This window comes from Struthio camelus, chromosome 15 (genome assembly GCF_040807025.1).
Source record: "Struthio camelus isolate bStrCam1 chromosome 15, bStrCam1.hap1, whole genome shotgun sequence".
Lineage (NCBI taxonomy): Eukaryota > Metazoa > Chordata > Aves > Struthioniformes > Struthionidae > Struthio > Struthio camelus.
Genome location: NC_090956.1, coordinates 253747 through 272445, shown reverse-complemented (window position 1 = coordinate 272445; position 18699 = coordinate 253747). Strand labels below are relative to the sequence as shown.

At 37.3% G+C, this 18699-nt stretch overlaps 1 protein-coding gene across 2 annotated transcripts in view; it reads left to right on the top strand.

The window, feature by feature from the left end:
• Positions 1–18313, top strand: part of KCTD5 (potassium channel tetramerization domain containing 5) — a 34134-nt gene extending 15821 nt beyond the window's left edge. Inside the window, exons 5-7 of one of the 2 annotated variants that reach the window (XM_068908498.1) lie at positions 488–604; positions 5983–6108; positions 15513–18313. In XM_068908498.1, coding sequence (XP_068764599.1) covers positions 488–604; positions 5983–6108; positions 15513–15542 — 273 coding nt within the window. In that variant the 3' untranslated portion in view covers positions 15543–18313. The remainder of the gene's footprint in view (positions 1–487; positions 605–5982; positions 6109–15512) is intronic. The other variant, XM_068908499.1, reaches the window with a different exon arrangement.
• Positions 18314–18699: the final 386 nt, after the last annotated feature.

Below are 18699 nucleotides of genomic sequence, written 5' to 3'. Positions count from 1 at the left end.
CAACTTTTTTCTTCTAATTGACTTCATATGTCTCGATAGCCATATTTTCTATATGAACATCTGGAACAAGACAAGGTTCTTCCATACCTGGACTGGATTCAGTGCTTTATGTAACATCTTCCAGTCTTACGTCCACGTGTGCACTTGGTGTGTATAACAGGAAAACAGTGCTCTCACTTTCATAATACAAGAAACTTCGTTTTGGATTTTTAGACTAGTTGGCAATTCCACGACGGTATTGAGAGTTTTCTGATTTATGATCAGTAACTCTAACTTGCCTTGAAATTATGAAGGGCTTTGCAACCGCCTCCATAAAATTTAAGAATGTTGGAATTAAAGTTGTAGCTTGATAGTAATCTGTTCTAGTGGCAAGTAAATGTTACCTAACATTTGAGCTCATCTGTTATTTGTACAATTTGGATAACGCTTGTGTGGTTCAGCTTTACAAAGGTTTCTTTTTGTCTTTTGCTCTGATTGGTTATTCCAGCTTGTCAGTATAGGTTCCCAGTATGGCTGTGGCCGGGCCCAGCAGTCAGAGTATCTGCTGATAGTGTCACGGGAAGTGAAAGGGGAAGAGAGATGCTTCCAGAAATGCTGCAGTGAGGTGTGTTACACCATTCTTTTTGCCCTCACACCAATATGCTTGGCCTCCTTGCCTTTCTGCTGCTTTCAAATCATTCCACTTTATTCCTGGGTGTACAGCACATAGTAGTTTGTGTGTAATTGTGACTGGCTTTTATTTATATTCACAGTATTTCATTACGCATTATGAACGTTCATATTGTTAAAAAAAAAATCCTAGTTATTTAGACTTTTGAGTCAAAGATTTTTCTTAAGAATTCTTATCTTCTTACATCTTCCTCCAAAGTTAACAGCCTTTGATCCACACTTGTTGAGTAAAAGATGCACAATTTAAACATCAGGACCTCGGCAAATAATAGCTCTGGGTTCACTGAATTCAGAAAAAGAGATTTCTGTTATTTGTTGTTCCAATTTGAATACATTTCGTACATCTAATAACCAGCTAAGGTCTGACTCTCAAGTTCTCTATTTCTGAAAAGGCAGAAGAGGGAGGGGAGTTAGTTTTTAAAACCCTTATCAAGAGGAAGAAGTATCCTGTTCTTTTTCTTGGGAAACTTTCTTGAAATCCTGGTGAAGAATGATAAGTTTACCTATTTGTTCTTTAGGCTATCTCATCTTTCCTGCTCCCCTCACCACCAAGTTACTGCTTTTTAAATTGCTGTGTTACTTCCCAGTGTTTGAGAGTTTGGGAGGTTTGTTTTCACTAGGCAGTAACACTGGAAGCAGTTCCCATTTCTTTACCTTGCTGTGCTTCATTTTGAAGTGACTTATGTGCATCTATTTGGGAACCTGGTGTTCCATAGTGTTTTTCATCAGTAAAATACTTGGAGAAAACTTATTCTTTTCCTTGCTACATGGTTGTTCAGTCTGAGAAAGTAATATAACATCATTAAAATAACATGTCAGTAAAGTGGTTGCATGAGCAGAAACTTGCCTATGAGTTTACATGGTCACTAAGTCATGCAATTCTAAATTTTAAACCTAGACTACTGTCTAAGTTCCAGAATCTGTTTTCAAGGTACTAAGCAATATCTATTTTTTGCAGTTGTATGGGTAACATTTGGAATTAGTGCACTGGTTTTGCTGACTTTTTGGAACTGAGAAGGGTACCTGAGCTATTGCTCAGGATGCCTAGGGTACAGATACCATGATGTTGTTCATATGTTTGTGTCCTAGAGAGCTCGAAGTAAAATTCAAAGTAATAGAATAGGAGATAGGGGAAGGCAGTATAAAATCTATAGGACTCTGGAAAGGAATAAACTTTCCTTCCTCTTATGGTTGAGGTCTGACAGTTGATAAATTTCATCCTCAAGAGGCCTGAAATCAATATGCTTGCAGTCCCACTGTCAGTCATCAGTGCTCAGGTTAAAGGCTAATGTGTATGTATTTTTATAGCCTTTTGCAAGCCTTTTGCAAAGGCAGCGGAATGAACACAATGTAAGTCTAGAAGGAGTGGAGGCTATTCTTATATTACACAACTTGATCCTCTAAAAAATTTGAGGGGAAAACTAATCTATTTTATTCTGCCAACTGTTAGTAAAATTAAAAAAGACAAGCTTTCCAAGATACAAGCAGTTCTCCAGGTCTGAAATGGAAGCAGTAATAATCTAAGTTAAATAGAAGTTGAGAATAATTGTTAAGAGTTGTCCTTGGTTTGAGAATTAGACCACCACAGAAAGAGAAGGAAATTGCTAGTCACAAAGTAGAAGGGGCAGTTAATATAAATAACTCCTGTGGTAAGAAGACAAAGGCAGGTACACAGTTGCTTGTGCAAGTCGGAGCGGTTATCTGTGACGGCAGTACTCTTGCCAGTTTTTCCTATAGATGTACTATACAGATTCTAAGTCAGTGTCATTATACTAGTATAGCAATTCTGTATAAAAAAGCTTTTGAAATTAGGCTGGTTTTGAGACCTATATCTGGCATTCAAGTAGGCATGAGATTTGTTCACTTTAGAAGTAAAGTTTCTAAAAGTGAGACACCAGCCATTTTGTCCAGGTATAGCCTGTTCACATGGATATTTTTGGTGTGCAGTCATTGATTTAACACTGGAAGAGATTTATATATTCTGCTGCCATTGAATAACTTGATGCAGGTGTGATTTACTTGTAGTTGAACTGTTCTGTCAGCTGTACCAGTTCTATCATCTGCTTTTCTTAAACAATTTTTAAAATACATTATTTTTTTCCTTACAGACCTGCAGACTTTGGAAAAAGTTCTTCAGAAAGTTGCCTCATTGTTATCCCTCAAATTATTATTAACTCTTTTCTTCTTTGAAAACAAGCCTGACCATATCTAGGCGTCAGGTGGTCTCTGTCCACTGTTGCTTATGCCAAATTTTTTTTTCCCCTTTGCCCTTTCTGATGGATGTCTTTTATCATACTTTATGGGACAAGCTTTATGGGACAGGAACTTCCCTCTTGTCATTTCTGTCTTCAGTGTAATGCAAATAACTCTATTTCTGTTAATAAAAATTATTTAAATGCTTTCCATCCCTGCCTTTGTTAGTTGCAGCTGACAGCCTACTAGTCTGAGCTGTTAGTTGCAGCTGACAGCCTACTAGTCTGAGCAGCCTTATTCTACACAAACAACGAATGGATCACGATCAAGTGAATTTTCTGTGATATTTAACATTAACATTTTTCCTGTGCTCAGTTATGACCCTATTTGGGGTCACAGGGGCACTCAAGCAGGATCACGGTATGTTAGTAAAAAGTATAATGAAACAAATCATAGAAATAAAAGAGGAAAAGTACATATAAATAGCATACAAATCTATGAAAATATCCTTTCCAAAAGTTTGAGAAGCACTGGGCTGGATAACCTAAAAGCCTGTTGGTATTCACTGTTTTATGTGTCTCACGTGCAGACCTCAGATTATTCTGATTTGCTGCTGTTTTTTTAATTAATTAACAACTCCTTCCAGTTTTTCAGCATTCTTTTTAAAACGTGGCTAGCAATACTGGGAATGCTGAGATGACTTTTGGAATACTAATGCATAATATTGCTTTATTTCTAATCATATTTTCTGGCACTATAGTTCAGTTCTAATTTGCAACTATTTTCCATTGTTTCTTTTCTGCCCTTCCCCTTACTGCTGCTGATGCATCTCAAGAAGCTACGATGAAGTTTCTAGCGTACTGCTGACACTATGCAAATAGTACATTTTCAGTTGTAGATGTATGGAACTGTTTGCAACAGTATAGCGCAACTGAGTTTTGAAGAAATGGTACTTAGCATTACAAAGGAAACTTTATCTTGAAATGCACTTGCTTAATAATGCATGCACTGATTAGTAACAGCAAAAAGTCATCCAGACTAACCATAGCCAGAAAAATCAATAGTTTTTATCCTGCTAGCTAAGAAATAGTCAGTCTGCCATGTCTCCTGAAAAGAATCATATCCAAAAGCTCAACTAAAGCATGAATGGGGGATTTTAAGTAGCTATCTGCTGAAGACATTTCCTTGTTAAACCAGGATTCACGATTTGGCTCATGTTAGGGGCTTGTATCACATCTGTTTGTGGGGAGATCATTTGTGTGTGTTGATCATCAGTGAGCATCAATGAGTGAAGTTATCTTTTTTCCTTTCTGGTAGGATAATTACTACAGCTGTTACCATAGTTTATCTGATATCTAGTTCTTGCCATTTTGCAAGAAGAAAGTTGACTGCATACTAAATTAAATCATAAACTTTAATTTTATTTTTCAAATTTCCCTCCAGAGAAGGGTAAATTATGTACAGCTTTATTTAAACGTGTATCCAACTTCTTTTAATTTTTTTTGGCCTTTAAGTGGGTTACCATCTAGGTCCAAAAACTTTGACATTGCCTAGAACCGGTATCAAGTTGGTTCATGGTGAAGGCATAGTGCTGCTACTACTACTACTGCTGCTCCTTGTGGACGCTGTCCGTATCCATCTGCTGAGATGCTTGCTTGGCTGTCTTACCATAGTATTGGAGCATCTGAGCATCTCTGTTCCATCTGCTCTTAAAAGTACAGTGAGGCTTTATTCTCTCGTGGCAGTCCTTTATGGAAACTGCATTTAACCGTGGTTTATCTTCTGCTTTTGTTGGAGGAATAGTCTTATCCCTCAAGTGTGGATCCTAGAGCAAGAGTCCATCTTGGCTACACCTTCCCTGCTTTAACAAGTCTTTCGCTCTCTTTGTTGCTCTGTTAGGCTGGTGTAAGTATGCAGTTTGCTTTTAGATAGAGATCCGTAGACTATTTCAAATGCTGCTGCCCTAAAAAAACAAGTTAAGCTTTTTCTTTGGGGCTGTAATCAAGGCATAGTAATAATGTGATAGAGACCGATTAGTGATCTGGATTTTGGACTAATAACTTCTGTCATAAAGGGGTTGAAAATCAAGTGTGTGCGCTGAAGCCTGGGGAATAGAACAGCCTTATCACATGTCTGTGGTGGCTTGGTAGGTAGATTTAGTATAGTTGTGGTGATGACACTTAGGTGCACTGTGTCTGTGCAACGGGTTGATATTTAGGTCCTTGATCTGTGTCGGTAATTACAATACTGTACATAATCTTGTCATGCTTTTGAAACATACCTTTTAAAAACCTAAGCTAGCTACATCTGAATTGATTCTGGCTGGGAAAGACAGGCTATGTAAAACTTCTAGTATTAGGTATGTGTACTGTGTGTAAGGTAAGAAAAGCTATATAAAACTTCTACCATTTGATAAACATGCTGCATATGAGATAATACTGATGTTGACCATACGCTTCTTTCTCAGTAAGTTGTCATCTTTCAAAATTGAGACTTCTAGAGGCTTGTAAACATTTCATTATACATGGCTTCCGCTTGTATCGCTTCTTTAATTAACTTCCCTATAGGATTGCACATGAATTTCAAATGTTAGTCTTAGCGTCCCACCATGCTGTGTCTTGCTGTTTTCCAGTCAAATGCAGATTTCAGCTTCATCCACTCAAAATACGTTTTAATAGAAGGACCATAATTCTATAAGTAAAGTGGTAGGTGTCCCTTCAGGCTAGACTGCTTCCTGCATGCAACCATTTACGTGTTAAATCACACCACACTGAGACACCACGTACAGACTTTTTAAAAATTAACTTTGGAGGATGGGAAGGTTTCCAGTAAATAACAGGACACAGGGTGCTTCTCCACTGGCCTACCTCTGTAGGCTTTTCTTTGACAGTGTAATCATAACCTTAAGCCATTCAATTTGTAAATGTTTAAAAAGAAAAGCTATGTCTGTCTTATCATCAGAATGTCAGTGTATTTGTCAATATTGAAAAGTATTTGCATTGAAGTGGAGAATCATGCTTCAGGCACAGCTAACAGTCTGAAGAGTGAGGAGTGTTTGTGTTGATAATTGATGGAGATTATTTTATGTGGAAATGCAATTGACTTTTTTTCTTCTTTCAGCTGGTTAGCATTGGTTCTTCCTATAACTATGGCAATGAAGATCAGGCTGAATTTCTGTGTGTTGTCTCAAAGGAATTGCATAACACTCCCTATGGTACAACCAGTGAACCCAGTGAAAAAGCAAAGGTGAGTTACTAGACACTGGAGTAAAGAAATGAAAGATGTTAAAGCAGGTGGACTAGGCTAAGTCATGTTAGGCTTACCTCTCTTCTGGACCTTGCTAAAAGTGCTAATTGCCCTCTTCCTCCCCTCAAGAATAGTAATGGTTCCCTGTTCATTGTAAAAGGGAACATAAATGGTAGTCAACATGCATTTGTTGTACATATAAAATAGGTTCTTTAAATGGACTACTGTGTACTGTTCCTGATATGTTATGTTGTTTGAGTACTAGCAAACATTTGCTGTATACATTTGAGGATCTATTTTTCGTTTCTTATGCATTTGAAAGATTTCTCATTCTGCTACTGATGCAGTTGAAAACCGTTTTTCTTACTTGAGTTCAACTGAAGAATTCTCACTATCAAGAATGTAGCTGTAATATGCTCTTTCTGAAAAATACAGTCCTCTGCAGTATGTTACAAGATATATTCCTCTTAAATGAAGATATCTGTTAGCTTACTGTTTTCAGGATTCCACCTAGTTCTCTTTTCTTTCTGTAACCAACTTTACAAAGAGATTGTAATGGGTGCAGTACCTTAGCAGTTTCATCGATTACCTTTCAGCGTTTGTAGAAGGAAAAGATAAAGAAAACCCCACAACTGAACTGTAATAAGTTTGGCCAGTTATGTATGTAAGTGAATTAGACTGTTCTCTTCCATGTGTATCAAGCATTTTCTATCATGGTACTGTTACCTTGTGTGAGGAGATGGCTACAGATGAGCTAGCTACTGTTGTAGCTAGCTTAAAAGCTTTTAATTTAGTATGTTCAAATGGGAAACAGTTGGTTAAACATCAAGGATTGCATTTTCAAGAATCACTTCCTAAGAAACAAATCGTGAGGTTTGAAAGATAAGTAATGCTAAAAAGTGATCTGGGTCTTGATACTGGGGCCCTGTTATGGGAACAGTTCGACCCTAGGTTTCAGAGGAGCAGAGTCTCACGCACGTGTAGCAGCAAAATTAATTATTTATTTAAATGATGGTACAGCATAGTAACAGCTCGAGCTGGGTGCCTCCGGGAAGGGACCCCAAACAAAGAAATTCTGGGGTAGTTATACCTTTTACAGTTTTGTTTCCCTGCCTGCCAGTGAAGGTCTCCTCCAGTCTTCGTTACTGAGTTGGTGGTCTCTCTCTCCTTCTGTCTGGTGTCTCTCTCCTTCTGTCTGGTCTTGGCCTTCAACCCAGGCTGGTTGCCATGTCCTTGTTTCCCACAGACCCTTATCTTCTCGAAGGTCAACCACAACCCAGGTGCATCCCATCTTGTCTCCTGCATTCTACTTTGTATCCTCATTAGCTAGTTTTGTATCTTTATTAATGATTTTAATCGGTTTTGCAGTTATATCGTCGGCAATATTACATCGTCAGCAATGTTTCTCCAGTTCACTGACAGTTCGGCCTCGAGGCTTGCAGGCTTCATCTACTTTAGGCACTTATGCTAAGCAAGAGTCAGACTTATGCTAAGCTGAAGCTCAATCGGCTACAGTTTCCTTCCCTAACAGTGCTGAAGCTAAATCAGTTACAATTTCCTTCTCTAACAGGCCCCAAGTGTACTGTAACCACTTCACTACCTTCTGTGGCTTGTAACTTGGTGTGCTGCTCTCTTGCAAATGAAACTATAAAAATACTCAAAGCTTTATGTTAGATTCTTAGCGAAATAATCGTTTTCTGCTATTTTGTCACAGTTGAGGTAAATCTTCCAAAGAGTTGCGAAGGATTAATTTATTCAAGGGTAAACAGTGAAGCTGGGTAAGCCATGGTGCTGTTTTTCTAAAACCCTAGACAAGGTCTGCCTTTGCTATGATGCTTCAGGAAAACTGAAAAGTTGACAAGTTAGAGGAGTAAGGTAATGGTTCAGGGCTGGGATAGGTACCTGAAATAAAAAGTAGAATTCTTGAATGTAATATATGTCTTGATAAGGGATCGTAGTAATAGTAAATCTTAGGCAGAAAAGCGCTTCAGTGGTTCCCAGAGTTACATTACATCCTTAACTTAATAGAAAATATGCAGAATATCAAACCAAATTATTAAAAAATGAGCAGAACAGCTAGTCCAGAGTGCAATATGACTCCTGTACATTTAGTAGCTCTGAGAGAAGCTAAATCTTAGACCTTCTTGATCATCATTTCAGAGAGGGAGGCAGAGCAAATTTGACCAGGGTGAAGAATAAGAACTAGAGTTAATCTTTAGTTGCAGGTATAAGCATTCAGTCCTTCTGCCCTGGAAGAATTGAGCTGTTGCTAGTAATTAATGACAATAAGCAGTTTCCTGTCTAATGGAAACTTTTGTAACCAGTAATTGTAGCAGCTTTTCACTTCCTAAGGCCAGAGGAACTGCACTGCTGCTATCTCAGCAAAAAAGTGGTAAATGAGATAGTGGTATATGCAAAGGTTAGCCTTAGCTGGAACTGTGTATGGTATTAATATAAACCGTTTCGTTACAAGCAGCCTGATAGCTGTAAACTGAAGTGTTTACTTTTTGAAGAGAAATACCTGGGGCTGGTTTTCGAGGGAGGGCAGGGAGAGAGGTAAGGCAGCAGAAAGGAGGGCCATGTGAGAACCAGAGTGCTAAAGGGTTGCAGTTCTACAAAGTCTGAGAAACTGCATTAGACAATCAAAAGTTCTTTATGATACCATGAGAGTCACCTTAGAAGGCGAATGGATGAAATTATCCCCAGACATTGGCTAGTTATTTACCATTTGGAAGTATAACATTGAGAGTCTCTTTAGCAGTGTGTGTGGATAACAGCAAAACAGAGGAATTAATTTTGAAAAAAGAACTTACTGGAATCTTCAATGTGTAAATTTGCCCATCAGCCGCGTTATGACAGAGAATGTCTTAAAGTGATGCTCTGAAGAAGAGTGGATTTTGGGATTCTTCATCAAACTTGAAGAATCATGTTTGATGTATTGTTCTTTTAATAGATCCTTTATTTTATAGGTATATATCAGGCTGGGGGGGGGGGGGACAGGAGGGGGAGGAGAAAAGAAAATACCTTTTTGATTGAGAGGTTCCTGACAGTTGTGATCAGGAATCTTGACTGATCCTTGAGAGTAGCTGTCTCAGTAGATTCCTGCTTAGCCAACTTTAATCTTCCAATCTGCAATCTATTTACTAGCGTCTGAATTGGTCTTCATGAAAGTCACGTGATGAAAATTGCAATGTATCTCAGTAAAAATTATGTACTAGCAGTTTGTTGGTGTCTCTAACCCAATCTGCTGCAAAAGTAATAGTTAGGAAGACTTTGCCATGGCTTCTGAAATCATTCCTATTATGAGAATGTACCATTCTGTATATATCACCAGATACCAGTATTTCAATTAATAGTACTAGACTTTCAAAACTCAAAAAAAAAACATTTTCTCTTGTGTTTTCTTTTTTTGAAAACAGTTTGCCTACGTAGGTTAGCACAGGGAAACAGTAGCAATTAAAACTTTGAAATGTGGGATGCCAGAGTAATCAGTCTTCCACCAGGACAGATCTGTGCAGTCTTTACTGTCTCTCAAACCTATACGCTACTTAACTGAACTCTACATTGGTGAACTTAAAGCATGGCAATATGGGGATAATAAGTGATTTGCTGATAGAAAGTATAGCAATAAAATAGCAGAAAATGTGCTCTGCTTTGAGATATTAGTGGAAAATAAATATAAAAATGCTCAGTCCTGCAGTGTATATTTTCCACAGAGTGATTTTAGGATGTTGCTGGCTTTGGAACAGCTTTCTCCTTTTGAAATAAATGAGGAAAGACCATTTTCAATTTGGAAGATCCTTAAAAAGCAATTAACTGGATTGTCATACAGGAATAAGCCTGACTCTAGCTTTAAGCTTGAATAATTTCTGATTAATTAGTAAGTGAAACATCTGTTTTTGCAAGGGCTTTAGGTACAGGTCTTGTATAAAATATGTTTTTTAATGTCATATCCATTCTTTAGCATTTATGTTTTATTCAAAATGTATCTTATACTGTTTCTGCATATTCTAATATAAGAATAATCAACTCTTCAATTTCCATTTTTATGAAAATATCTGGTCACAATTTATCAAAAAAAAAAAAAAACACAACCAAAACAATTTGTTACAGCATTCATTAGAATCAAGCTTAGAGCGTATTTAAGCACCTGCCTTTCTATTAGTAGCTGGCTTTCTTGCAACTTCCTAATACACCCAAGGGAAGGAAATTAACCTCTTTGAGGCACTGACTTAAATCATTTCAGTGGCTTCTACTAGTAGCCATGGCACAACAGAAGGGCAGCCTGTGTTCCCTAGAGCATTTTCCTTTCATACTACTTTATTGACCTGCCACTCTCGGGAGGAATGACCAAAGTCTATTCATAATGCCTGCATCCAAATTTAGGTTCTCAAGTGCTGTCCTTCCACATCTGTGGAGAGTAAACATGGTTAAGGAGCCAGCTTTACAGTTTTGTTTAAATTGACTCTATGGTCCCTGTTGTTATGTTATTTGGCACTATTGGCTTCTGTCTGCTGACTTGAGGACGTTTGGGAACAGAAATTTTGATGCATTTTATAATGTTCCTGCTTGAAATTGTCTGCTGTCTTATTTTCTTATGAAGAGTGGGTGTCCAGGTTAAAAACGTCCCCTCAATTGCATCAAGCGTAAGTGGACTGTACTTCGTTGTAGCTCTGACTCACTTGCTATCTTTTCTTTTCCCTTCCTTTCTCTATACTTGCTGCATGCCACTCAGAGCGAGGATGAAGAAACGGATTACGATATGAATGACTCAGATTAAGTGTAAATGTCATGGTGAGCACTAGCTGCCCTAGGATTTTACCCACATGCTTTTTTTCAGCCCCATCCAATCCCTACCCTACTAGTGCTGTCCGTTGGCTAGTCCTGGTGGTGTATTTGTTTGTGGTTATAGTTGCAGCAGTTAGCAATGACAGAATACCTGCTCTGGATGTTGCTTCTTTGATAGACTAAGTCATGTTGCTGTTATCAGCTGTATTGTGATCAGGTCTTTTAAAGCTATGCTGAGAAGAAAAGTGCTTCATATAGTTTCTAGGGGGAAAATGCCTTTGGATCAAAATTGTTTATCATTTTTATTTTTGCACCACCTTTTCTGTCAAATTTTTTTTATGTTTGGGGCATCTGATACAAACCTGCAGTATGAATTTTCAGTGAATGTCTGATATGACAATAAATTAACAAACTTAACTGAAGTGCAACCATAGTCAAAAGTCTTATGTGATAATTTTTGAGTTATTGCTGTCAAAATAACTTCTAGTTTTCAAATCAAGGCCTTGCAAATATAAGCAAATGATTTGATCTTTATAGTTATGTATGTCATAGGAAACAGTTCTCTGGAGAGGGAGCAGATCTTTTTCCACCATAGTCAAGAAGTTAGGCATGAGATTGAGATTGAGCTCCAGCTTCTTATCTGTACACCTGTTGTTTTTTTTTTTTTCTGTAAATGCAGCCTTATACTTATCTCTGAAGTGTTTTCTCAACACAGTTGGAGAAAAAGCTAAATTATTGTCTTGACAGGTACTAACAGAAACTAGTCTGGGGTAAAGTATGATCTTTTGTCAAGTCTTCAGGAATGGTTGCAAGGAAGGGTGCAAATCTGAACCTTCAAAAAAAGGGGGGAAAAAAAGGGAGGGGAGCCTGTAGTGGAATTGAATGCAAGATTCCTAGGCTTCCTGAGAGAGGGACAGTCTCTTAAGAAGCTATTTGATCAGCAACAAATTTATTCTGAGTGAGAGGAAATAGTTCTCAGGCTCTGCTTCTCTAAGAACCACTCACACTCAGGCCCTTAGGATCTGAGAGTTTATTCAGCAATGTGAGCATTTCTAAGCCAACCTTGGGCCTGCTGCACCTGGAAGGAAAGCAGAATAGAAACACGGAAAGAAAGAAAATTCTTAAGACACAAGATCTAAAATGTAAGGATAGAGGAACGTTGTCAGTGAAGGCCTCTGTTTAGCTAGTAGAGCACATTCTCAGATGAAAACTTCTTTGGTGCCTGGTTCTGTCCGGAGCTTTGAGGAAAAGATTTAAAAACAAACTAACAATCCAGAAGAACATACTATTCAATCCTAGATATTGGCAGTTTAGGAGAAGACCTGCCATAACTATTTTCAAATGTTAGTGACATCTGAAAGTGTTGAGACATCTTCTCTCTACATTTTTGTCCAATAAACCTCCAGTGTTTTCAGGAATAGTCGTCTTACATTTTTCACAGGAAAAAAGGAAGAATTTTAAATTGCAAAAGAGAGACAGTCATCTTTTTAGTATCTAGGAAGTAAGCCCAAGTTTGATACAATTCCTGATGGTTGAGATCCAGTTTTCTCTTTCCCTCTTTGGACAGTCACTGTGGTGTCTGTAAGAGATCTTCTTTCACCCAGTTTCTAAATAGAGATGGATGGAACATCTATCACAAGAGCTTGCTAATCAAGGGCCATTTCCTTTTTAATAAAGGTAAAGGTTGTAGAAGAAGTATCAAGCGTTGTGTTAAAATATATACAGATCTGGTAGAGGTTTCTGCCTTATGTTGGACACCTAGATCTGGCTTAGATTTATCCTATTATGTGCGTTCCTGAAGTACAAAAAATAGTTCTAACTCTATTAATAATCTTCAAAGTGTTTTTTATCTTCCAGGAAAGAATAAACTCAAATGTTGCATTTTAAATGGGAAAGATTCGCAAAATGATTTGATCCAATAATATATTCTAACCGCACAGGTACTTGCTTCAGCCATGTTTTTGCTTCTCTTGGTGATTGTTTCACTTACTGACTATATTTGCTATGTCAGAGTGTTATCCACTATATGGACATCTACCCCAATGCATCGTTCTTAGCTGTGGCCAATTGCAAATATTCAAGGAAAGAGTTCAAATGTGAAGCATTTATCAGATTAACTCCTGATACAGTTCTCCCACTTCCAGCAAACAGCAATTTAGGAACTTTGGCTTCAAACCTGTATCCAGATCATTATATTAAATAGGTATCTATGGCACTTCTGTAAGTTTATCTAATCCCTTTTGAATGTATTTGTACTAGCAGTTGCTGAGAAGTTTTCCCTGCCTGGCTTTTCCTCATAGAATTCACTTGCGTCTTTCCTACAATTTTGTACAAAATGCTTGTCATTGAGTGCACACAGCAAATTCTCTTCATGAAATAAGCAAGGCTGGCGTGTAATACATGCCTTAAAGCATTTCACAGCCCATCGGAACATCTTTCTGTGTTTGGAACTTTATCAAAGCAGCTGCAATGTCATCTGGTCTTACACCTTCTGAATAATAATAGTATTGACTGTGAAATGAAAAAGAACTTTCTAGCTACAAAGTAAAATCCAGGTACTGCAGGAAGTGCAAGTGATAAAGTGGATTTTTTGGGAAGTTAGTACTCAAATGTTTCTGAGGCATACAAATGGTGACAGGGTCTTCATGAACTTCAGTCCTTGAAAAATCCCATAGAGCTGTGCAGAGTGGGAGAGACTCTACTTGACTGCAGTCCCTGTGAAAGACTTACTAGGCTTGATGACTGATAAGGGCTGATAGGATTAAATTATCAACATTTTAGTGATGTTAAAAAGAAACCAAAAACCTAGACCTTTTCATTTAAAACTATGTGAAACTGCTATGCTACATAGTTGCTAATTTTTACCTTACAGGCGCAAAGATTGAAGAGTTTGTGTGTACTGTCAGACTCTGTGGCTCCTTTGGGATGGAATGTACCACTGAGTATTAGTGTAAGGTGTTTGCCTTAATATGAAACTACACGGTATTCACCACAGAAGGAAAATCTACATTCAAGACAGCTATGGCCCTTTCCTGGGGATCATGCATTTGCTTTCTTTCAGCTTTTGAAATCAAGAGCTCTTTCGTAACATCAGGAAAACAGTCAAGAAACAAAAGAAAATGAAATATCATTAGAGATAATTTCACTTACTGGTGAATGTTGTTCAGTGCTTGTACTCATTACATTTGGAGCTTTGCTTAGTTAGTCTTTTTTTTTTTTTTTTTTTGGGCTACTGTCATGATTTGTTCTATAGTTTGCTTACAAGCTTCCCTTTAGTACTAAACAGCCTTAGAGTTAACCTCGTTATTGCTGATTGCCATTCAATTTAGAGTAGCAAGACAAGAAACATTGTTGCTAGTCAACAGTCAGTCCTAAGAGTTGGATACTTCCCTCACTGGAGGAACTGAAGTGAATTGAAATAGAAAAGGCAAGAATAGTCCACGTGAAAGTAGGATAGGTCGCCTTTCATGTTGCAAAATGCTGTAGACAAGGATTCCTAGTTTTTTCAGGGCAGACACTTTCTTTCCATTAGACTTTAGTCCCTTTATTTAAAATATGCCTTTTAAAATGATTATTTAGTCTAAATCCTTTTGGCAACCCCTCAAAAAACAAAAAACCCTCTAACAGATGCTTTTACTGTAATGGGAGTCTCGTTTCCTTGGTAACAATGGGAGGATGAAATTCTTTAGACAGAACTTTTGAGAAACATATTCCTCCTCATGAAGTCACAGCCTCCGCTGCCTCTCAGCTGCCTGTCTTGGGCAATACAAAGGATAATGTTGGACAAGGTAATATGGGAAAAATATAATGTAGTATGTCCTGTCTTGACAGACAAAATGTTCATATGGACAAGGATGCTTTGCAGACTTGTGAGAGCTTGCAGAACAAAATAATAGTAGTGTAAAAATATTTAAAAACTGTTTTCAAAGTAGTACTTATTTTCAAATAGCTGGTCAGTTCAACAGATAAGCCTTATATATTGAACAGTATAGAAAAAATCTGTGAAGAAATCTAGTTGGCTGAATTTAATTCATGCAAGAGATGAAGCTTGGGCATCTATTCCAAATGTTGTTTTGATTCTTGCAAACTCATAATCAGCCTTTGAAAAGTGTCTCTGTCATCTCATCCAAAGTGCCATTTGTGCACATTTTGAATTGCTAATTTCTGTTTTCAGTACTGTTTTATGGGACACAATTTGCATCTGAAACTTCAGAGAGTTGAGGGCATTTTACTGGAACAGGGTAAATGAAAATTAAATCCCAACTTTTAATGAAGTAACTGAGTTAATTTACCATACAGTGACCTAAGTTTCCTCAGAACTAGGGTGAGGTGAAATGGCTTAGCTTTTATATCTACCAACCCTAAAGGTTTGGATATGTAAGACTCAATTCCTAGCAGTGATACATGTGTTTTAATGGTGTTTGACAGGAGATACTGTATGTATCAATTTTTCTTTTTTCAGTTTTACAGCATAGGCTTCAAGAAGGTTCTTGAACCAGCTCTCTGACACTACCTCAGTCATTTGAAATCATGATCATGTTGTTCTTTGTCCTCCATGCTTTAGGAATGACCTTGAGGGAATTTTCATTTATATAATTTTTATTGGTCTCTTCCAGATTTTGCAAGAAAGAGGTTCCAGGATGTGAAGACAGTATTGAATGCTGAAGATTTTTTCTCTTTTATTCGATGATGCAGTGAATTGTCACATTGAAGAGGCTTGGCTGCAAAAGAAAAAATCTGATTTAGACAATTTTCTGTTGATCTGGGTTCAACCATTTTTGCCTATAAGCTAGTGTAAACTGGCTGGAAGCATTGCACGATTTCTTAATGGGAATAGATGGTGTGAGAGTGTGTGTTAAGTTTTGGTTGTAGTGCATGGTTTTACTCTTTTTATGGGCTGACTGACACTGGTCATTTGAAAAGAAGTGACCATGCACTCATATTTTCCTCTGAGACATGTAGCACTTGTGCCTGGTGCTGGATGACACAATGTCGATCAGTTTGAAGAGTTTTTCTTACTAATCATTGTAAACATTTAAAGGACAATGTAACTGGTGCTACACACAGACACACACACAGACACACACACACACACAGACACACACACACACACACACAGACACACACACACACAGACACATTACAGCCCACAAATGCAAATTTTTGGGCTTACATTGTTTCAGCATCTGTGGCAGCCCCAGGTGACTCTCTTATACTGCACATTCCTTATGGCTCTGTGACATATTCTCTCATATAAGAACAGCCTAGGAGAACAACTGAAACTAGCACATAAAAAGCTACACCACAGACAAAAGGTTTCTCTGAAGGAAAGGTGTATATATTGACTGGGTTTATTGCATATTTTAATACCCAAAGGGAAGACTAAACTCAGAAAATGTCTTTCATCTGAGTCATTCTTGATGTTCCTTCTGTCAAAAGTCTCCTCCTGCAAAAGTTATGCTCCAGTCTTAGCCGGATGTTTGGAAAGGGAATCGAAATTCACTTGAAATGAACAACTGAACATTTTGTTTCTTTTGAAATGTTTGTAGTCAAATGTTTGTTTATACTTTTAAAAATGCCTGCAAGTGTTGATCTCTCTGGATTTTGGTAGAGATTTTTGAGAGCTGGAGGTTGTACAGTAATATGACTGTCTAGCCCTAGATTCTTATCTCTATGACTGGGATTAAGATCAACCTTGAGTGTGAACACAAGATCATCCAATTAAAAATCTTAATTACTTTGGATATTCAGGATACTTACAATCAGTCTATCTTTCTATACTGTTTCAACTATGCAGGTAAAGAACACTGTTTGAAAACATCTGGTACAACTTTACTAGGTTATGTCCTTGATAAAGGCTAATACTCAAGACTGGAGCTTTTTATTACACTATGTTTTAAGCAAAATCTTCAGCACATCTTTGAAACACAATGAAATTGATAGTATAAAACTCAGCTTCATTGGCATACATAGCTGAAAGTGGCAGAAAAGAGTTTCAAAAAGCTATAAGTTTGTTTAGTATTCTAAAAACATTAAAGCTTTCATTCTCAGTAACTTCAGAATTTATGCATATACTCTAGGTAATCCTTTACACAAAAACTTGATCGTCAAGCACCTAGGGTCTGCCTATTTTTTTTTAAACTTACTGTACATTGATAAAAGTTGGGCAGAAATAATTTGTAAAACCATTTCTACAGAGCAGGTTAAGCAACGGGCTAAATGTTTTGTCCATGCATCTAATGCTAGAAAGCATTAATGCATTTTGCCACTTGGATGTGGTCTGCACAGAAAGCTGCTGGCCCCTCCGCAACAACACGTAAAATGTTTGTCTTTTTTTAAGATGTTAAAACTGAATTGAATTTACTAAAGTGTAATTGTGTAGGGGAAAATGTTTATACTTTTATACTTTTTTAGGCACCCGTATTTTATCAGCTTAAATTTAGCACCCAAATTTCCCCTAAATAGTAACAGATAATCTTGTGTATTTGAAAATAAGCATAACACTTGTCTATGTTAACTGCATATTAAAACATTTCCTCTGCTGCAGTAGTCGCTGTGTTTTTAGGCAGTATGACTCCATCCTATTCTCTGGGCACTCTAGCTCATGGAAGTGCAGCCAACCAGGTTTCTTGTTCTTTACTCGCTGTGCTCTACGGAGTAATTCAGCGTTGGCCTAAGTAGATTTTAATACCTAAAACAACTGTACAATAATTGTTCTGAATCTGCATTTGTGTTTTCTGTCTTATTTAACACAAAAAGACAGACTGTTTTATTTCATCAACTGAAAGAATGACAGCAGCAAAGCATGAGTAACAAACTGAGCAAACTGAACAAATTTAGAGTATGTAAAAGGGTTTTTTGTCTTTTTTGGTTTTGTTTTTTAAGTATGGCTTTTTCACTGGAATATTTTTGATTGAACAGTGTGCTTTGTGGTGAGATTACCTGCAATCTAATTTATGTTGTATCCCTGTTGTAGCAAATTTGGGGGAAATAAGGGGTTAATCATTTTGCACTTTGTTTCCAATACCTCACAAAGATCTTAAGCAAAAAAAGAAAACTTTAATAGGCAGGTACCTTGTAAATGATTTTATATGCTATTGTATGAGACTGCCAGAACTAACTACTCTCCTGTTCTTGCTATTGTCAGTTACTTTATTATTTTTTTCTTTTTTTGAACATCTGAGGCTTTCAGATAGCTGGAAGTGCTATCACATGCCTCTTTCAAGGCATTAGGTATTGATCCCTAGAGAAGTTTGGTTTCTTTTTATTTGAATCTTGTAATTTCTAATAAAATTAACTACATTAACAAGGTAGTCGCATTAGAGTTCAATCTACATCATCAAGTTTTGCGTACATTGCTTTTTGTCAGTTAGCATCTTGCAGGATGAGGAAATTTACCAATATAATTTAAACTGGAGTCCTTTGTCTATTTCTTTTCTATCATTTGGGGAAGTGTTTACAACAGGAGAACTGCATATAATTATGTAAAGCTGATATATTCACTGAAAGAGTGTACTTGAAGAGCTACGCTGCAAAAATCTTTGAGGTGAAGTGTAAACTCTGGATTTATACAGCTTTTCTATCCTTAAATCAAAACAGTATTCCAGTTAAAATTTAAGATCCTGAGCACGAAGAGATCACAGCAGAAAGAAGTAAAGCAGAAAGGTGGGATACCACAACATACAGTTCATAGCGATGACCTCTCATGAAAATTTAAATTCTATGGAAAGTTTAACTTTCGACCCTTTTGCTATATAAGTATTCTTCTATCTACATGTGGTGAAGTTGTTTGGTGTGTTGTCT